Genomic DNA, 21,301 nt, shown 5'->3' on the forward strand with positions numbered 1-21,301 from the left:
TTACTGGAAAGGTGACGTTAATGCCAAAAGGATTTGGTCTCTCCCCACGCTTTCCTGGCCCTCCCCATGCTCGTGGTCGAGGTGTGACAGCTGCTTGTCCCCAGCCTGTGCCCGGGGATGCTGTGGCAGCACATCATCTGCATCCTCACTGCACCTTCCTCCCCCCTGTCCAGTCTGGACTCATCAGATTCATTTAGTTTTTCTTTTTCCCCCCTTTTTTTTTTTTTTAGAAAAAAAAACCTTTTTTTTTTTTTTTAATAAGAAAAATAAAAAAAATTTAATGGTTTCATGGATAAATGACAGGCGAGTAAAAGCATTCCGGTCCTGAGAGCCCTCTGCCGGGGCCAAGCTCTCCAAGGAGCGATGCGCACCGGCCAGCCCGGACTCCTGCGGGGGGAGAGGGGGCCGAGCACCGCCCTGGCCCCCAGCACGGCCCCCTGCTCTGGGCTTCACCCCCGGCTGGCCTGGAGGAGCAGAGCAGCGCTCGTCATAACTCGGTGATCTCCAGAGGGCTCTCCATGATCACCTCCCGCATCTTGTGCAAGGGCGTGGACTTGGCCGACTCGGTGCGCGCGTTGTGGTCGCTGTAGCCCCCGCAGTCGGCGGTCAGAGTCTCCAGCGAGCGGCCCAGCACCTTCTGGTCATCCTCAGGCAGGCTGTTGAGGTCGGAGGCGAGCAGGGTGCCCGTGCTGCCGTGCACGACGTGGATGCCGTCCGGACCCTTGAGCTCCACCGGCTGCTTGTGCCGGAAGCGCAGGCTGCCCTGGCTGGGGCTGCGCTCCTCCTCCTCGTCCTCCAGCTCCTTCTGGATCAGCTGCAAGAGAGCCGTGAGGGCGGGAGAATCACCAGGGCAGCTCCCGGCTTCCCGGAGGGAAGGGCCGTCCTCTTGTGAAGCACCCTCAGAGCACGGTGATGGGGATCACCAGGAGATGACCTCCAGATGGGTCTCTCCATCCCTGGGCAGATGCCCCAGCTCAGGCACTGCTCCATCCCTGGGCAGATGCCCCAGCTCAGGCACTGCTCCATCCCTGGGCAGATGCCCCAGCTCAGGCACTGCTCCATCCCTGGGCAGATGCCCCAGCTCAGGCACTGCTCCATCCTTGGGCAGATGCCCCAGCTCAGGCACTGCTCCATCCCTGGGCAGATGCCCCAGCTCAGGCACTGCTCCATCCCTGGGCAGATGCCCCAGCTCAGGCACCAGCTGCCCCCAGAGTGGCCAAGAAGGAGTTTGGACCTGGGTTGGAATCTGAGGTTGTATGAAAGTGGAAGGACAGGAGGCAGACAGGAAAAGAAGATGAAGGAAGGCTGGATGGGGCTGAAGGGGAATAGGGGCATGGATAGAGGAGGGCAGAAGGGCTGAAAGACATCTCCCACCCCACTGCTGTCCTCTGCTCTCTTCTCCCCTCCTTTTGCACCCCCATGAAGGGTAGAAGGCCACAGGAGGAGTTTCTTCTCCCCAGACCAGCCCTTCTGCACCAACACTCTCCATCCCAGCATTTTTGCCTCAGAACCCTGTGTTTTTGAGGCAAAAACCAGAGAAGCAGGAGGAAGGGAAGATGATCCCCCACAGCTTTGGCCAGCCTTGGCAGAAATGGGAGCTGATGGACAGAGCCCAGTCTGCAAAGAGGGGCGTCCTCTCCTGGGGTCGGAGAGACCGACGGAGAAGGTGGTGTGTGCTGATCAGAGGAAACACAGGCAGCCACTGTGGGGAACCAGCATCCTGGAAAACCAGTGAAAAAACAGCCGTGGGAACCAGTGGAAAACCACTATCTGGCTTGTTTTGACCAAGCAGAGAGCGGGGGCAGCACTGGTGACAGCGACCAGAGCCTGCAGGGCCAGGAGGACACACTGCATCCCAGAGGGCACGGCAAGCCTGTCCCCAGAGCCACGCACACCCCTCTACCTCCGAGACCGAGGAGCGGTCCCCCTGGCTGGCGGTGGCCTTATGCACCATCCGCTGGGCAAAGAGCTTTTTCAGGCGCATGTAATCATCCAGCACCACCTTCAGGAGCGTGCCCTGGCCGGGGGGGAGAGACTGTGCGTTATCCAGGGCAGGTGCCTTGCTCAGAGGGAGCCTGGCCTCATCCCAGCGCGTTTTGGAGCGACACCACCCTGCGGCGCGGAGAACCTGGAAGGTGCAGAGGGGACTCCTGGGCGCAGGACGCCCTAAATGCTCACCTTGATGGGTCCCTCCCGCATGATCTGCCCCAGCTTGGCGATGTTGTCGTACTCCTGGATGGCGGCGCGCAGGTAGCGGTCATCCTCGGGCTTGGCGGCCGAGGGCTCCCGGCCGAAGGTGCCCTGCGGGGACACGCGGCGGCTCAGCGGGGTGGCACCGAGGGGACAGGGGGGTCCCACGGCGGGGCCGTGTCTCACGTGGGTGCGCGCGGGGCTGTTCCACAGGTCCGCGATCTCGCTCAGGTTCTCCGGCAGGTCGTCCTCGTGCTCCGCCTGCGCCGCCAGCTCCATGTTCCTGCAGAAGGGGTCCAGCCACACCGGGTTGGCCCTGCGTTATCAACAGTAAAAGGCTTTAAAATCATGAAATTCGGGGAATAAGAAAGAAACTAGACTTAGTGGGGCCCTGGAAAAATGTTAAAAATGGACTCTGAAAATGTTAGGCTTTGTGTTTGCCAGGTCATGTGAAATTGCACCTGCGTAAGGAGTATGTGATAAATGATATAATTGGTAGATGTGATGATTATTTAGTAATTAAATATAATTATTGTTTAATTGTTATTTATATTGTTATTTTTATAATTTATATTGTTAAATATATTATTGTTTAATTAATAATAATTATTATTATTATTGCAAGAAGAATCGTGAGGAACTATGTTAGAAGTTTGAGGGGGACCACGAGGGGCTTATGCTTGCATGAAATCTATGTAGACAATAGAACAATATAAGTTTAATAATTAACATGAAAGTTATATAATGATAGAATATAAAAACATGTTCATCCCGAACCCATGTCGGGGTCAGATTTGGGTTTGTACCCCTGACGCCCAGAGCTCTTCAATAAAAGCACCTGCACATAATCATTCTGGTAATGATGTGTTCCTGAACGTTAACATTATCCCTAACCCCGTCCCGAGCCTGATGCTGAGGCTGCACTGCCTCCTCCTGCCCTGTGCAGGTATGAATTTGGCTGCTCTGGATCCAGATGTGTGTCAAACCCTGCCCATTATCTCTGCTTACCCCAAACCTGGCCAGGATTGGCAGAGATGGAGCCACAGAAGAAATAATAATATTTTTTAGCTTAGGAAGCTCTCAGAGCGAGCGCGTGTCCCAGGATCAGTAATGCACCACGCAGGGCGGAGCAGACATCGTGTCTCCACCTCCTGGCTCCAAAACACAGGCATGCCTCTCTTGGGAGCAGCCTCCAGCCCCAGGAGGTGGCACTCACCCATCAAAGGAGTACTTGTTGGTGTTTGGCATGTCCATGATGTCCATGAAGCCTCTGTTCCCTGCAACAGGCAGGGGAGAGAGTTACAGGGCAGCACATTGGTGGCCTTAGCATCAAAACCATGGGGTGACACTTCTTTGTCAGGGAGGGATAAAGAGGAACCAAAAAGGCAGTGAGAAACATGGTGGGGTGAGGCAAGTAAAACAGAGCTTGATGCTGAGAAAAGCCTCCCAGCATGACACCTTGCTGGGCAGGATCACCTCTGATATACATGGCATGATGTCCCCCATGTGTCCCTGTGACACCCCACTCTGCCATGCAGCTGGGACACCCCAAACACTGCTCACCAGTGGAGCCAGCCACGATGGCTTTCAGTTTCCTTTTGTGCCTGCAAAAGAAACATAGCCAGTTGGGGTAGAAAGTAAGGAAGATGCTGGAAAGGAGGAGGACACACAGATTTGCAATAACCCTTCATACAGGGTGTGCAATCAATAATAAATGTTAAATAAGGCAGGGGAGCTTTGAGGGGAGATGTACTAACACCATTAAAACCATGCATTTTGGAGGAAGCTGACGCCCTCCTTTGCTTGCTGGCATTTCCAGGCCCAGGAGAAGCCACGCTGGTCCCCCTGGTCTAAGGGGACATGGCAGGGGCTGGGCAGAGCCCAGGGGTCACTCACACTGTCCGGTAGTACCAGTTCATGAGGATGAAGAGCATGGCAGCCAGGAAGAGCAGGACAGCCAGCACGATGATTGCCATCTAGGAGAGACAGAGGCGTGGGGGAACCTCCAGGGGCCACATGCCCCAAGCTATCCGGGTGGAACAGCTCCCCAGCACTGAGCAGGCCCCGTGGGAAGGGACACCTCCCCCAGAGGGCTGTGAGCAGCCCCTCCCAGCCCAGCTGGACCCGTACCTGCAGAGCCGAGAGGTCGTCGGGCGCCCGGGCAGTGATGGCAGGCTGCACGTCCAGCACGTTGTAGTTCCTGAAGAGATTCCTCAGCTGCTCCTTGTTCTCGTCTATCATCTGAATGACCCTGGGAAGAGAAGGGTTGCATGGGCACCCTGACGCGACGCAGGGTGCCCGGGGAGCCAGGCTGGGCGGGGGGACGGGGGATGTACCGCTCCACGTCCAGGATGCGGTTGGTCTCCCTGTTCACCACGTGGATCAGCAGCTCCGTCTGGGCAAAGTTCACCCGGCCCTTCTTGTCAACGTGGAACTGGAGAGAGAAAGCGAGGTCTGCAGGGTGGGACAGGAGTCTCCTCCTGAGCATCCTCGAGGTGTGCTCATGTGGCAGGACACCCTCAAGCATCATCTGGACCCCCACAGTACACTCCAACCTGGGATGTTTCCATCACCTTCAGAGCTCAGGGGTGTTTGTGGTTATCCAGGCAGGACTCCCTCGAAGGAGACCTCCCAAACAGCATGTGGAAGATCATCTACCCCCCAAAGCAAGCTCCAAGGCGGATGGTTACCTGAACATCATCCGTGTTGACGATGGCGCCGGTGATGTTGGAGAGCAGGCTGATGAACTCCTCCTCGAACTGCCTGACCCTGTCAGGGATCTCATTGATGATGATCTTGACCCGCTGGTCATCCCGCAGGATGTAAATCCCCACGATGGCCGTGTCGTTGTGGCCCACCAGGTCAGAGGCCATAATGTCCACCACAAAGTAGCCGGGGTTGTAGGCAGTGAAGAGGTCGAAGGTTCGCAGGATGCCATCAAGGGTTCCTGTGGAATGAACGGTGACAAGCCCGGGATTGTCACAGACATCTTTTATGGAAAATCCTTTCCTTAGGATTTTTTCTCCTGAGAAGCCGGGAGGCCTCAGGAACAAAATGTAAACAATGGTTATCTGCTGCTGTGGAATGCAACAGGTGCATCTGGGATTGGTCTCATGTGGTTGTTTCTAATTAATGGCCAATCACAGTCAGCTGGCTCGGACTCTCTGTCCGAGACAAAGCCTTTGTTATCATTCTTTCCTATTCTATTCTTAGCCAGCCTTCTGATGAAATCCTTTCTTCTATTCTTTTAGTATAGTTTTAATATAATATATATCATAAAATAATAAATCAAGCCTTCAGAAACATGGAGTCAGGTCCACGTCTCTTCCCTCATCCTCAGACCCCTGTGAACACGGTCACATGGGATCAGTGACCCCAGCCACAGGGACGCCTTTGGCCACAGGGATGCCTCTGCCCAACGCCCCATGCTCCTGCAGCAGGCTGGGCACCCACCAATGCTGAAGATGTTGGCCACCTCCTCGGAGTCATTGGAGTGCTGCTTGATGTAGCGGATGCCCAGGATGTGGTACAGGACCAGGCTGTTGTTGCCCACGTCGGCGTCCACTGCCAGCACTCGGATCAGCTCCGACCCCACCTTGGCATCGGTGGCAACCCCTTTGAGGGAGAGATGGGAAAGGGACCTGGGGCCAGGCTGGCTCTCACTGCCCCTTTACCCTGCTGGATTTTCCTGGATTACCTCTGGCTCCAGGTGCCCCCCAGCCCCTGGCACCTCTTACCCGCCGTGTACTCTGACTTGGTGAACTGGGGGGCCTGGTCATTGATGTCATCCAGGAAGATCCGCACCTCCTGCAGGGTCAGGTCCTCGCTGAGGTCCCAGAACTGGGCCCTGGCTGCTTGCTGGCCCCGGGGAGGAGCCCAGTTCCTCTGGCTGGATGCCTTGACGATGATGGAGTGGTATGGCTCCTTCTCCCGGTCCAGGTCCCGCAGGACCTTCAGCTTCCCCTCCCGGCTCAGCTGGAAGTTGCTCTCCTCGTTCCCAGCTGGGTGCAGAAAGGCATCCCCAGTCAGTCCTCTTCTCCAAAACACCACCTCGCCCGTCTAGCAGGGCAGAGGGGCAGCAAGGAGAGGATGGAAATCCTGGGTGAGTGAGGGGAGTGTGTAGGGAGGGACACAGAGCTGCCCTCTCCACACCCACCTGCTATGAAGTAGTAGACGATGGCGTTGGAGCCCTCATCCGCATCCACCGCACCGGTGACATTCCCCACCACGGTGCCTGGCGGTGAGTGCTCGGGGACAGAGAGTGCCTGGTACTGGGGACTGTCCCTCTGCCAGAGACCCCAGGGAAAGGAACGTCATGAGCACTTAAATAAAATGTTGGGGTTGTTTTAAACCAAAGCAGACAAATCCCACCGGTGCTCCCCACCATGGTGACGCCCAGGTGTGCACGCTCCATCACACGTGATCACTGGCATCCCCTTCCCTGCATCCCCTGCATCCCCTGCATCACCTGCATCCCCTGCATCCCCTGCATCTCCTGCATCCCCTGCATCCCCTGCGTCCCACCCCCTTTGCCCTGGTGCCTTACAGGTGGCCTGAGGAAGATGGGTTCATTGTCATCGATGTCATCGAGCTCCACCTGCAGGGGCTGCATGGTCTCGTAGGGTGGCTGGCCCTGGTCGGAGGCCACGATGATCAGCTGGGGAGAGAGGCAAAAGGGCTGTCCTGGGCAAAACCAGGCTGGGAGACATCACTGAGGCAGGGACAGAGAGAGGACAGCTGGATGCTGGAGAATTTTGGGGGGACTTAACAGGGAATTGGGTGCTGGCCCACCAGGATGCAACCCCCCTAAGACTCTTGATAACCACCCAGTTCCTGCTAAGGTGTGACACCTCCACAACCGTGTCATCACGATGCCATCCCCACCACATCCCGTGCATGCCACCAGCCCCACAGGGACCCACGGCCCCAGGGCCTGGCTGGCTCACGTTGTACACTGCCTGCTGCTCCCTGTCCAGCCGCATGGCCGTCTGGATCAGCCCGCTGACCGAGTCGATGGTGAAATACTCCCAGTCCTTGTTCCCTGCCCCTGTCTTCAGCAGGCTGTAGAGCACCACTCCGTTGAGACCCTCGTCTTTGTCCGTGGCATAGACTTCGTAGACATTGGATCGCAGGGGGATCTCCTGCGTGCACACACACAGCTTGTCACCATGGCATTTTCTGGAAAACCCTCTTTGCCCAGGATTTTCTCCTGAGATACTAAGAGGCCTCAGAAAAGAATGAAAACATAACTATCTGATTGCTTGGGAATGTGGAGATCGTTTACTAACAGGTGCATCTTTGATTGGTTCCACGTGAATTGTTTTTAATTAATGAGCAATCGCCATCAGCTGTGTCGGACTCTGAGGAGTCAGTCACGAGCTTTCACTATCATTCTTGTTTAGCCTTCTGATGTATCCTTTCTCTTTCTTTAGAATAGTTTTAGTATATCATTAATATCATATCATATCATATCATAATAAATCAGCCTTCTGGGAACATGGAGTCAAATTCTCATCTCTCACCTCATCCTGGGGACCTCACACCACCACAACAGCCCTTCAGCCTTGGCACTGCATGCAAACCCCCTGCTCCCCCTGCCCCTCCAGGCCCCCTTGGTCCAAAATCCCTTGGTTTGGAGGTCAGCAAGCTCCCACCACCCGAAACCCAGCAGGGGGATGGCAACACAGAGCCATGATCCCCTCTGGGCTGGTGGCTGGGGACTGGCTGAGACACGCACTGGGGACTGGCTGAGTCAAGCCTGGCTTCCCAGAAAGCAGAAGCATCTCCAGTGTCAGCATTTCCAGCCCATGTTTATAAACACGGTCTGCACGCACCGGCTGTTTACTAATCCCCAGTGCTGCTGGGGTTTCTGTTCCCCAAATCCGCCCCACCACCCTGCTCACACGTTTTGGAACGTCCACCCCCATGACCCAAACCCTCTTGCCACATCCTAAATCAAGGACTGGTTGCATCCCCAGCGGAGATGGAGTTTGGATTTTGCTGTTACGGGCAGGAGAGTCCCTGAACTCACTCCCAACATGCCATGACCCTGCTCCTTCCCAAGGGATTCACCTCCTTGATGTGCAGGATGGTGCCGTTGGGCGGGCGCACGAAGACGGGGCGGTTGTCGTTGATGTCGATGACCTCGATGTGCAGCATGGTGGTGCCCCAGAGAGGGGGATGCCCCTTGTCCGTGGCCACCACAGTCAGGTTGAACCTCTCGTAGGACTGCAGGCGCCGCCGGGATGTGACCAGCCCGGAGTCCTTATTGATCTTGAAAGCCTCTGGGGAGAGAGAAAAGCCCCACACCTCTGGCTCAGGATGCTTTGCACCAGATAAATTGTGACTGGAAATGGGTATAACCAGCTGGAATGCACCCCCACAGCGGGCCAGGGGCATGGGTGGTCTCAGGGCTTTCAGAGCATGCCAGCCCATTGCCACATCCTTGTCTCTGGGACCTGCTCCCTGGTCAGCCCCGTCTGTGCTTCACTCCTGCCCAGGCTGGCACAGTGGAGTTTTTGGCTGATTTCTGCAATTTCTCAGTGTGCAGATATCCTGGATTTCAGGCACTATCACTATCCACCCACACCCCTTTGCCCCTCAAAGCCTTCACCTGAAGCAGGCAGTGAGTCTGATCCAAGACACACTGGGTCTAACAGAAAGTTCTGCTGGGGTGAGGAAGACAAGAGCATAAGCCAAGGCTGGCTGTAGGACAAAGGCAGGCAAAGCCCTAACATCCCACACCATGAGATGAGAACTGGAAACTGCAGAGAAATGGAGAAAGCTCCACACTTTCAGTATCGCTCCCAGGAGTCCAAAGCAGCCACAGGAGATGGGGTGTGGGCTTGGTGCCCATGACTCCTTCCTCCTCATAACCCTCCTCCCTGGGAAGAGCCCCTGCCCCAGCACCCACCTGCTCCAGGACCCTCGATGCTGTAGGTCACCACGCCGTTGTCCCCCTCGTCCAGGTCGGTGGCACTCATGGTGATCACTGATGTCCCTGCCGGCTCATTCTCGTACACGCTGGTGCTGAACTGGCTCTTGCTGAACTGGGGCCTGACGTCGTTGATGTCCAGCACCGTGATCAGCACCTTTGGCAAAGCACAGCCGGCTGGTGTGAGGCTGGGGAAGGCTGGGCAGCCCCTGGGGCCGTAGCCCTGCTGTGACCTGCAGCTCTGCTGCTGCAGAGAGGTGCCCTTCCTGCTATTTGTTTAACTCCACCAGCTGAATTCCTGCCTCCAACAATGGGGGCCGGCGTGGCTGGGGCAGCCATTCATGCCACAGCACTGCAGACAATAGTGTCACCCTCGCCTGCCCCTCCTGCCGACGTGCTGTCCCCGCAGCACAAAGTGCCCTGCAGCATCCACCCCACGGCTCCCGGCATCACCCGCTCTTCCTTCTGCCCAATTCCCCCCAGTCCAGCCCCTGGGAGGAAAGGTGGGGCTTTAACACCTTCTTGCTGGTGGCCAGCACCCAAGGGGTGACGGGAGGAGGAGGAGAGCCCTACCTGCACAGAGTTCTCCCGACGGTTGCTGGAGACATCCCCAGGGTTGTCCCTGGCCACGGCTGTCAGAGTGTAGTGATCCTTCTTTTCCCGGTCCAGGGCTGACAGGATGTAGATGTCACCCTGCAGCACACAGAGACCTTCAGGTGGACCTCGTCTGGCAGAGCTGGTACTCAAGAAGGGGCACAAGGTGAGGTGTGGGAGCAAGGCACAAGCTGGGACCATTTCAGCCTCCCCTCCCTTCCCCTGCTCTGTTCCAGCCTCGGTTGGCTCCTTACCGTGTTGGGATTTATCCCAAACTTGCCCTCTCCGTCGCTCAGGCTGTACTGGATGAGAGCGAACTGCCCGGAATCCGCATCGGTGGCCGTGACGCTCAGGATGACCGTACCCAAGGGCACGTCCTCAAACACAGCTTTCTGCAACAGAGGCAGCAAGGCAGGACTGGCTCAGCCCCTGCTGTCGCAGCGGGCAGTAACCGAGGGCACAGCTGGCACAGCTGGCACCCAGCACTGGTGCTCCAGATTGCAATGCAAGATGTTTTCCATTACCATCTGTATGGCAGATTACCTTTGTCAAGTGGGCAGTTTGCCTTATCTCTCTCTTTGAGTGACCACATTCACACGTCCCTGGGAGGGGACATTGCTGATAACAGACTATTGAATGTCACTGCATGGCTGATAAGAACTATAACATCCCATTGGGAGATGCTCTGCCCAGGGGGAGGAGCCAAGCATTACTACCCAGATATAATCCAGAGGGAGGAGCCAAGCATTGCTACCCAGATATAATCCAGAGGTTTTGAGACACCAGCATGGCTTTCTCCACGGGATTCCCCCGAGGATCAGTAGCTGCCTCTCCTTCCACTGGATCTTCAGAGGAAGAATACATCCTTCTCTACAGATCCCCCTGCTCCAGCAGAACCACCCCTGACACTGCAGGAGGGCTGAGCCACATTTCCAATGGCACTGCCACCAACACCCTGACCCACAGGGTGTCAGGTTGGGTTCTGACTCTGGCAGTGTTGTTCTACTGTACTGCATTGTTTATTTTATCCTTTTATATTTTGTCCTTCCCTATTAAAGAACTGTTATTTCCTGCTCCCATATTTTTTGCCTGAGAGCCCCTTAATTTAAAATTTACAGCAATTGGGAGGGGTGGGGAGGGTTTACATTCTCCATTTCAGGGGAGGCTCCTGCCTTCCTCAGCAGACTCCTGTCTTTCCAAACCAAGACAACTGGGCACAGCCAGACTCCCAGCAAGGTGTTGGCACAAAGCACAAAGCGCGTGCCAGCGTTGGCCATTTTCTCCAAAGGGCTCAAGCACAGGCAGAGGGAAGAGAAGGTGTCCCTGGAGAACCCCCAGCTCTGTGCCTGTCCTCACCAGCCCAACACACCCCCAGTTTGACAGGAGTGCTCACCTGGTAGGAGGGTTGGCTGAAAACAGGGTTGTTGTCATTGATGTCCACAATCTGCAGGTACACGGGGATCTCAGCGGATCTGCGGGGAGAGCCGTTGTCGGAGGCACGGACGGTGAAGTTCAGCCACTGCACCTCCTCATAGTCCACCGTCCTGTTGGCCACAACCTTCCCTAGAGGATGGCAGACCCCGGAATGAGAAACCTGACCCAGGTCACCCACCTGCCCCAGAGTCCCATGTCCCCAGGCCACCAACCTGCCGAAGGGTCTTCCAGACAGGCGTAACCTTCCGGAGAGAGGTTCAGCAGCTCGTAGGTGATCTGCCCATTGGCACCTTTGTCTGGGTCCACTGCTGAGATTGAGATGAGTGTGGTGCCCTGCGTGGCTCCCTCCAGGATCCGCTCAGTGAAGTAGGTGACCCCGAAGGGGCGGAAGCGGGGCGTGTTGTCATTGACGTCCAAGACGTTGACTGTCAGCTTGGCTGTGGCCATGGCAGAGACCACAGGGGGAGAGAAGAGAAGAACCAATGAGAAAGAGAAGGGAAGGAAGGTTGGGTTGGAGGAGGGCTGTAAAGGCACAAATGTGAAAGTCCAGGAAAGCCAGCAGGTGCTGGTTCATCAAGAAAAATTTAGTACGCCCCAAAGCCACTATGCCCTGAGCACGCTATGGGTGCTCCTATGCTGCAGTGGGACACCTGCTCCTGAGCTTTGTGTCTTCTCACATGAGCCTGAATTTACCCACAGTGGGGTGGCGAGATACCATAGGAATGGTAATGAAGAGATGAGTGTCTCCCATGGAAGGGTTATGGGCACACAGTCCTTTCCTCCCATTATAAGATTATGGGCACAAAGTCCTTCCCCCACCCACTGCAGCCCTGGGATGTCTGGGACATTCTCTAAAGGAGTCCTCAGGGGAGAACTTGAACCTGACGGGACTGGTCCCACTGGAAATGCTGCTGGTCAGGATGGAGAGGAAGGTGGGAGAGCTGCTGGTTATCCAGAAGCTTCACTGGTGCCTGGGAAGACTGTGCCAGTTCCTGTGCCCACCCTTACCATTGGGCACGCTGACCGAGCGGTCGATGACTTCACTGGCGTTGTCATGGACAGAGATGGTGACCTCGTAGGTGGCCACTAGTTCACGGTTGAGGGGAGTTTTGATCTTCACAGCTCCTGGGAACCCCAAAAAGATGGATGTCTCAGGCTGTGCCTGTGCCCCTGCCTGGGCAGGGGGGTGAGTACCAGCCCACCGCTGCATCTTGCACCATGCTTGTTCTCCTGTCCCTCCAAAGGGTGAATTAGGAAAACACTCGAGAGCTACAGGAAGAGACAACTGTTCTCCCCCTGCTCTCCATGTCCTTCCTACCTGTCTGTTCCACACGGCCTCAGGTGGTTCTGGTTGTGTATCTAAAAGTGGTTTGGGAGCAGCTGTTGCTGCTCCCCTGCACAACCCCATCCACCTGAGCTCAGCATCTTTCACAATCTTGTCCAGTATCTTTTCCAACAAGGTCATTTTTCTGTCTGGATCAGCTTTGTGCTTCCAAAAGATATGTGAGGAGCTCCTGGCCCTCCTTCCCCAAAGGAGCCCACCACCTGCCCTGGAGTGGCCCTTGCTCCCCCAGGGAGGGGGCTTGGGTGCAGTCTGCCAAGGCTGAGCAGCCCCCGGCCCACAACAGAGGCCAACTCTGCCGGTGGAGATGGGTGAGATGGAGGAGACCATGGTGGCACGGAGACAGGAATGAGCACAGACACAGAGACAAAACTGAGAGCAGGAAAAGAAAGCAAAGTTAAGTCAGTTAGACAGGAAAGAGAAGGGTGAGACAGTGGGGAGGCAGGAGAGGAGCACCACCGCCCCGTACCTTGGACACCTACCTCCAGGCAGAGAAGAAGAAGAAGTAGAAGCAGAAACGAGGAGAGGGGTCCACACTGCCCACTCCTCCCCTCCCGCTCTCCTACCTGTCCTGAAATCCACCGTGAAGGCTCCCTGCTGGTCGGGCACCAGCGCGTCCGTGTCGTCGCGGGCCACGATGCCCAGCAGGTAGTACTCCAGGCGGGGGTGCAGGTCCCTGTCGATGGCCGTCACCTCGGCCACCACGGTGCCCGGGGGAGCAGACTCGGGGATGCTGACGCTCTGGATGGGGTTGATGAACTCGGGCCGGCAGTCGTTGACGTCGTCGATGAGGATGCTGACGGTGGCCGTGCCCGACAGCGGCGGCGTGCCCTGGTCCACGGCCACCACCACCAGGCGGTAGGCGTCGCGCTCCTCGCGGTCGATGGTGATGTTGGCCACGCGGATCACCCCCGTGCTGGCATCGATCAGGAACCTGTCCTGGCCACCACCCTCAATGCGGTAGTCCAGCTGTTGGTTGAGGCCACTGTCAGCATCCGTGGCTGTCACCTGGAGGATGGAGAAGCCTGGAAAGGTGGGACACAGCCCTCTCAAGAGAGGGTTGGAGGGCAGCGGCAACAAGCCCTTGGTCCCAAGGCAAATACCATCAAGAGACATAGGCAGCCTCAGTTCCCAGATTTTGACCCCATCCTGGCCAATGGTGTCACTGGGAGCAGGATTTTCACAGTCCCAAGGGGACACGCAGGTCACCCCGTTTCCCACCCTGACATCCAGTCCTGACCTGGAGGGCTGTTCTCCAACAGCCGCACTGTGATGGATGCTGGCTGGAAGACAGGGCGGTTGTCATTGTCATCCAGGACGGTCACTGCCAGGCTGGCCGTGCTGTTCAGCCCCCCCACATCACGAGCCATCAGTGTGAATTCCAGGTGAGGGTCCAGCAAAGCCTCTCGGTCGATCACACCACCAGGCTTCACCGAAACCACACCTGGAGAAAAAGGGGAAAAGCCTGGTGGCAGACCACATGGAGACCTGGTGGCCCTGGGGACAGACCAGCTGAGCCACCTCACCTGTCCTGTTGTTGATAACAAAGAGGTCCGGGGATGCCTTCAGGAGCTCGTAGGTCACCACGGCATTGCTGCCCTGGTCAGCATCCAGAGCTAGGATGGGGCCATTGAGCATTGTCACAGGAGTCCCTGGACGAGATGACAAAAGCATTAGGGAGGGTGGCAGTCCCCTGGAGGGCCCCCCTGTCCCCCTCCCACCCCGGTGACACATGAGGGACAGCAATGAATGGATGGAGGAGGTGACAGAGCCGGGCCTCAAGGGGTGTGAGGCACTGGGGGGTGGCTGCTGCAGCCTTGCAGACCGACTCGTGAGGCCCAGGAGAGGTGGTGGGACATCCAGCTAAAAGCAAACAGACAGACACATCCATCAGAGGGGCGGCAGCAGCGCCCTACCACCAAGAGTGTCACCTGGAGGCACCCAAACCCTTTGCTTGAGATGTTTCTCAAGGGTGGGACAGGATACCTGAAGTCTTGGAGCAGGGAGCAATTTAAATGGCAGGAAGGCAACACAAAATAGTAAGAATAGTGTTTCTAGCTCTTTGTCTGGGAAACGTCCATCTGGACAGGCTGAGCTCTTTAAAAATCTCTAACCCCTGGAGCAAGGCAGTTCCAGCTGATGGAGAGATGGCAGCCCATCCTCTTCAGGGCATAGGGCAGATGTCCCTCAAGTCTGCCCCCAGGGCTCTGCTCATCCCACGGGCACCTGCTGCAGCTGAGCAAATCCCAAATGGTGCCCATTTTGTGCCAGGAAGGGTTTCCACATGCAGCATGAACCAAAGCTGTGGTCTCCTCAAGGCTCATCAAGGCACAAGCTCCTCAAACTCAGCATCCCTGTCCCAGTTAGCTGCAGCCCTGCCCTGCCCATCATCCTTTCTCCTCCACCACAGCAAGGAGACATCTCCCCTCATCCAGTCCTGAAGGGAGTCTCCAGGAGCCACATAAGGGAGTGAAGAGAGACCTACCAGGGGGCGAGTTCTCCATCACCTCAGCCTGGTAGGAGCTCTGGGTGAAGAGGGGGCGGTTGTCGTTCTCATCCGCTATGGAAATGACCAGCAGGTCGAAATCCTAAAGGAAAGTTGGGACAAGAGGGCGATGACCATAGTGTCCTTTCCTTGAGCCCACCTTCCCCCTCTGGGGCAGTCAAAGGATTCTCCACTATCATTGTGGTTGTCCAGCTCTCCAGCCCAACACTGTCCCACCTTCCATGACATCTGCTGTTGCATGGAGTCAACAAATGACTTTGGACTCGCCCTAGATCCTACTGCTCCTGTTCCCTGCCGGGAACGGGGTTGTAGCCCCCTCCCTGTGATCCCCAGACGCTCTCTGGCGATGGGGCTGCTATCAGAAACACCGTGGGTAAAGGCAGTGCTTGGTTTTGGCCATTTTCCCCCCCTGCCCCGCTGGAGGCCCCGGCAGTGTCCGTAATTACCCGCCTGGCATTGCGGATGTTCTCGGGGTTGTCCTTCACCGTCACCGTCAGCCTGTACTCGGCCACCCGCTCCCTGTCCAGCGGGCGGTTCACGTACACAACGCCACTCTGCCGGGGAAACGAGGGAGAAAACACCACAAAATGCCACTTTAGTGGGGAAAACAAGGGAGAAAGCACCACAATGTCACTTTAGTGGCACCACAATGCCACTCTGCCGGGAGAAACGAGGGAGAAAACACCACAATGCCATTTTAGTGGGGAAAACACCATAATGCCACTCTACCAGGGAAAACAAGGGACAAAACACCACAAAATGTCACTTTAGTGGGGAAAACAAGGGAGAAAGCACCACAATGCCACTCTGCCAGGGAAAACAAGGGAGGAAACCAAACAATGCCACACTGCCAGGGAAAACAAGGGAAAAAACACCACAATGCCACTCTACTGGGGAAACAAAGGAGAAAACGCCACAATGCCACTCTGCTGGGGAAAATAAGGGAGAAAACACCACAATGCCATTCTAACAAGGGAGAAAACACAACAATGCCACTCTGCCGGGGAAAACAAGGGACAAAACACCACAATGCCACTCTAACAAGGGAGAAAACACCAGTGGGATGCAAGGAATGCTTCCCCTAGGGCATTTCCTGCCAGAACAAGGATGCCAGACTGCACAGCTGGGTTCCCACCCCCATTATCCCAGTATCCCACCCCCCCATCCCAGCACCCCACCCCCTCATCCCAGCATCCCATCCCCTCCCGGGCCATACGGTGCTGTTGATGTAGAAGGCATTCTCCGTGTTCCCTGCTGTTATGTCGAAGGTCAGCAGCGCGTTGGGGCCCTGGTCGGCGTCGTGGGCGAGCACGCGGGTGACGAAGCTGGAGACGGCGGCGCTCTCGCTCAGCGTGATGTTCATGGGCAGGTTCAGCAGCACGGGGTCGTTGTCGTTGATGTCCAGCACACGGACACCCACCACCATCTGCCAGGGAGAGAAGCAGGGCAGGCATGTGGCACGCCTCTCCAGGCCTCCCATCCTTTTCTTGCACTCCCCAGGCACGAGGCCCAGGATGGAGAGGCCTCTGGACATGAAGAAGGAGGTGGAGGGGAGGAGAATGAAGCCAGAGACCAAAAGGGAAGGATCTAAGCATGGGGACAGCTCAGAGCCCCCCGTGCCAGCGTGGGGACTCACGGTGGAGCTGAGGGGAGGCACGCCCCGGTCGCGGGCGGCGATGGTGAGGTTGTAGAAGGGGATGTTCTCGCGGTCCAGCTCGGCGTCCTTCCGCACCCGCAGCTCTCCTTCCACCGGCGAGATGACAAATTCCCCTGCCGGAGACAGCGGGGCCCTGGCTCTCACCGGGCTTTGTCTCCCCAAGGAGGGGCTTGTCTGGGAGCTGGGGCATCACGGCAGGTTTGGGGACAAGCCCACGCCCCGTTACTGCAGGTACAGGAGGATTGACAGCTGGGGACTGTGCGGGGTGCGCCCCAGGTAGCACCAGGAGCAGGGGATGGGGTGAATGGCCAAACAAGAGGAGCCTGTCCCCATTTCCTGGGCCTTTCTGAAGATGCCAACAGCCCCTCTGTGCCCTGGGATGGCCAGAGCAGGGTGGGCCATCCCAGCACTGGACTTCCACAGCACTGACCCTCCATGAGCCAAAGGCCTTGTCCTGCTTGTTGTGGAAAAGCTTTGGGCTTCCAGACTCTGCCTTCCAGATTCTCTGGAGCAGTCACCACTCCCTTCAGCAAGGGACATCCAGATGTCTCCATGGTTAGGGATGCCCCCAGCTCCTCTGCCATCTGCACCATGGTGCTGGTGGAGCTGTGAGTGCTGGAGAGCAACTCAGTCCCCCAACACCCTGCAAACCCCACAGGGACTTGGGGACAAGGCTCAGTTTTTGCACTTTTCTTTTGGCCTTTTTAACTTCTTTTTGCCTTTATTGCTCAGCAGTTTTCCCCCTTCCCTCCACCAGCCCCAGGCACCCCCTGCCCGGGCACGAACAGGTTAAGTTTCCTGTTGCTCAAACAGGATTTCCTGGTGTCGACAGGCCGAGCTGGGAGGGAGGATGGCGTTTCTGAAGCGCTTCCTCCCCGCGCTCCTGCGAGCCAGGCTCCTCCGTGGGGCAGCCAGGGGGACAGGGGACACCCCGTGCGTGTGTCCCCACTCACCCAGGGGGTCCCCGGCGATGATGCTGTATTCCACTTGTCCACTGGGCCCCGAGTCGCCGTCGTGGGCCAGGAAAGTCCAGACACGAGGGCCGGGCTGGCCCTCGGTGACATCGAAGGGCCCCTCGTAGGGCCGCGGGAAGGTGGGACAGTTGTCGTTGATGTCATTGAGGTTCACCAGCACCTGCGGCCACGGGCAGAGGCACGAGGGTTGTGAGAGGAGAGGGTGGAGGGGAAGGGAAGAGCACCCTGCTGGCCACGAGCGTGGGAAGCTGTGGAAGGCACAACACCTCCTGTATTTCTGGTTTTCTGGGCTCACCAGACATCCAGCTCACCGCTCAGAGAGTCAAACTCGGTTATTCCTGATCGTGCCCGCCCTACATGCACACTGCAGGACTCCAGCTGCACACTGCCAAACCTCTGGGCCACACACCATGGGGGAACTCAACCCAAAAGCCCAGTGTCCCCCACATCAACGTCCAAGGAGGACAAAACCACAGAGATGAGTCTGGAGACACATGATCTCTGCGGCCAGCTGCACACTGGCTCACTCCTCTGCCTCCAACAAATACTTAATTCCTAATGCTGGGCAAACTTTAAAAAACTGACCGGTTGCATCCTTGTCCCAACAAAGCCACCACCACTGGTGGCAACAGGTGGTTATGAGAAAGGCACTGGAAATGAGGAGTTTTCTGACCTCCTGGTTGAAGAACAGTGAAACCCACCAGATGGGCATTTGTTGCTGATTAAATCTAATGTTTATAGAGAGTACATCCAAGATTCTTCTCCGTTTCCTAGCAGTGGAGAAAACAAACACTGTCATGCCTTATCAGGGTCCCATCACTGGGGACCTCAAATAATCCCTAAACCTCCTCCTAAAAGCTGTGTTTTCATACACTGCTGGCACAAACTCCTGGAGCAGTGGAGGGAGGGTGTTTCCATCCTTCCTGGCTTTGGTGCTTGTTGCTGAAGGGGTTTCCAAGTTTGTGTCTCTGCTTGAGCCAAGTGCAGGGGAAGATCTGCCCTCGCCTGCAGTGCATGGCTGCTGTGCCTTCGCTGCCTGCAGTTAAACCCTGGCTCTGTCCCGGGCCAGGAAGCCATCCCCAGCACCATCAGATGCCCAAATCTGAAGGCTTTCCCTTTGTCCAAGCATGGACTCCCACTGCCAGGCTTGTGTGGACAGATTTTATCCATAGAAATTTCCTACACCGGTACCTCCCCTTTAGTTTTTCTTTTTTTTTTCCCTTCACACACAAGAATTTATCTCCTCTTGGGGGATTACAAAACCTGTGGCTCAATATCAGGGTGAGGTACAACGGTCCATGGCAATCAAGACAGAAGGTTTAACCCATCCCTGCCACCTGCTGACCACCAAATCAATCTGGGCATGCTGTAGAATTTGTCAAATTTTGGTTTTGGTCACAAAAACAATCGGTGCACTCTATTCCTGCAAAATATTTGCTTTGGAGCTGCTCGCCTGCCCTCCCCAGTCTTTGAGCAGTGCACTGAGTTCAGGTCACCATGGCCCAGGGAAAATAGAGCTACAGAGAAAAGCAACATAAAAATGACTAGAGGCTTTAAATAACCTCCTTACAAGGGAAAAGGGAATTTTCAAAGCACATAAATAGCAAGAAGAGATAAAGATGAAGCTGAAATTAATGTTATAGCAATGCTTCACTTCCTGCTGTCCCTTCAAGGACCAAGAGGACATTTCAAGAAAACATAGGAGGAGGAGCTCCAGGAGTTTCTTTGTGTCCTTGCAGGACCAAATAACCGGGTTAATAAACCCAGAAACACCTCTTGTGCATGACCCTGTTTTGAAACACCCTTGAGGGAGAGCAAGGCAACAGCAACTGGGCAAACCGGCCACATCTGGCTGAAGCAACCGGTGACCACTGGGAAGGAGATGTGAAACTGCTCTCCAAGTGGGAACTCCCTGACCCCAGCGAGGCCAGGGTGTCGCAAGCCCCCCGCCAGCTCCTCACCGTGGCTGTGGACGTCAGCCGGCGCGAGACGATGGGGCACTGGTCGGTGGCGGTGACCACCAGGGTGTAGCGCCCGTGGCTGATCTCGTAGTCCAGCTCCTTGACCGTGCGGATCTCCCCCTGCAAGGACAGGGCGGTGAAGGGACAGGCACGGGGACCCGCGCGCAGCGGGGCCGGCGGCCGCACTGACCGTGGCGTTGTCGATGTGGAAGGTACCCAAGATGTTGCCCTCGGTGATGGCGTAGGCCACCGTGCCGTTGGGTCCCTCGTCCTGGTCCAGGGCCTGCACGGTGACCAGGCTGGCGTTGAGGCTGGAGGGGCCCTCGTCCAGGGTCACCTCGTAGAGCTGCTGCCGGAAGGCGGGAGCGTTGTCGTTCTCGTCCAGGATGGTGACGTACACCGTGGTGGTGGCCTGTGGGACAGGGACATCGTGGTAAGCACAGTGGAGGCATTTGCTGGGCAGTCAAGGCTGGATCTGTCAAGGTCAGTGACCAACAATGGCTCAACGCTGCCAAGAGACACAAAAAGCATTCAGGGCTCCAAGTGAAATGAGCCGTGTCTTCAGATGCACTTGCAGGTGATGGCTGTGTACAGAGATAAATCAGAGATTAAATCAGAGATTAAATCACACGCTCATTCCCAAGCAAAGTGCTCTGTGGGACACAAATCCCAGAGATGATGCTGCCACGGCTCAGGGGAGGAACAAAACTGAGCATCTGGGACCACTGGACTCACCGCCCATGGTCCCTGTCGTAGACATCTTTTATGAAAAATCCTTTCCTTAGGATTTTTCCTCCTGAGAAGCTGGGAGGCCTCAGGAACAAAAAATGTAAACATTGATTATCTGCTGCTGTGGAATGCAACAGGTGCATCTATGATTGGCCCGTGTTGGGTGTTTCTAATTAATGGCCAATCACAGTCAGCTGGCTCGGACAGAGAGTCCAAGCCAGAGCCTTTGTTATCATTCCTTCCTATTCTATTCTTAGCTAGCCTTCTGATGAAATCCTTTCTTCTATTCTTTTAGTATAGTTTTAATGTAATATATATAATAAAATAATAAATCAGCCTTCTGAAATATGGAGTCAGATCCTCGTCTCTTCCCTCAACCTGAGACCCCTGTGGACACCATCACAGTCCCACCACCTCCCTGCTGACCACAACCTCACTGCTGGCCAGGCTCAGCTGGATCAGAGCCTCTTCCAGTGGTCCCTGGCCCTGCACAGGCACCTGGATGTCCTGTCTGTCTCACAGGGGTGTCACCCCACCTGGGATGGGCTGGTGTTTATTGTTTATTGCACAGAGCGGGGGGCTTGGAACAATAAACCATTTCCTTGGCGTGTCTGGGCTTCATGCCCACACCTTCCCCCAGCAACAAATTTCTCCCAGCCAGCCAAGGGTTACGTTTTTGGCAGGAGCATCAGAGCCGTGTTTGCTGTAAAAACCACAATGCCACACTGTAATTAGGTACTTTTCTATTTCCCTGCACACTCCAGATTCAGAGCAGGCGGGCAGCAAATTTTCCTGCGGGTTGCAAAACTCCGAGTTCTCTGGGCTTCACTTTCCAGGGAAAGCTGACTGGAAATGAGGCAGCTCTCAGCTGCAGCCAGAGGCTTTGTTGATGCCTTTGGAATTTGGAGAGCAGCTCCAGGAGGAGTTATGTGTCAGACCACGGGGCTGCTTTGCTCTTTCAGGGCAAAGTGCAAACGGGC

General features: G+C 56.1%; 1 protein-coding gene across 1 annotated transcript in view; it reads right to left on the reverse strand.

Annotated features, from left to right (window-relative positions):
* Positions 1–487: 487 nt before the first annotated feature.
* Positions 488–21,301, reverse strand: part of CDH23 (cadherin related 23) — a 204,863-nt gene continuing 184,049 nt past the window's right edge. Inside the window, 32 exon segments of the mRNA XM_059477689.1 lie at positions 488–814; positions 1,904–2,017; positions 2,179–2,301; positions 2,377–2,506; positions 3,407–3,467; positions 3,754–3,794; positions 4,087–4,166; positions 4,321–4,441; positions 4,527–4,624; positions 4,881–5,137; positions 5,644–5,805; positions 5,928–6,191; positions 6,347–6,476; positions 6,737–6,847; positions 7,137–7,331; positions 8,263–8,474; positions 9,104–9,281; positions 9,698–9,817; positions 9,973–10,110; positions 11,112–11,281; positions 11,365–11,589; positions 12,161–12,277; positions 13,061–13,519; positions 13,735–13,938; positions 14,021–14,146; positions 14,980–15,082; positions 15,447–15,554; positions 16,217–16,426; positions 16,637–16,770; positions 17,611–17,791; positions 19,593–19,712; positions 19,783–20,004. Coding sequence (XP_059333672.1) covers positions 488–814; positions 1,904–2,017; positions 2,179–2,301; positions 2,377–2,506; positions 3,407–3,467; positions 3,754–3,794; positions 4,087–4,166; positions 4,321–4,441; positions 4,527–4,624; positions 4,881–5,137; positions 5,644–5,805; positions 5,928–6,191; positions 6,347–6,476; positions 6,737–6,847; positions 7,137–7,331; positions 8,263–8,474; positions 9,104–9,281; positions 9,698–9,817; positions 9,973–10,110; positions 11,112–11,281; positions 11,365–11,589; positions 12,161–12,277; positions 13,061–13,519; positions 13,735–13,938; positions 14,021–14,146; positions 14,980–15,082; positions 15,447–15,554; positions 16,217–16,426; positions 16,637–16,770; positions 17,611–17,791; positions 19,593–19,712; positions 19,783–20,004 — 5,241 coding nt within the window.

This window comes from Ammospiza nelsoni, chromosome 8 (assembly GCF_027579445.1).
Source record: "Ammospiza nelsoni isolate bAmmNel1 chromosome 8, bAmmNel1.pri, whole genome shotgun sequence".
Taxonomy (NCBI): Eukaryota; Metazoa; Chordata; class Aves; order Passeriformes; family Passerellidae; genus Ammospiza; species Ammospiza nelsoni.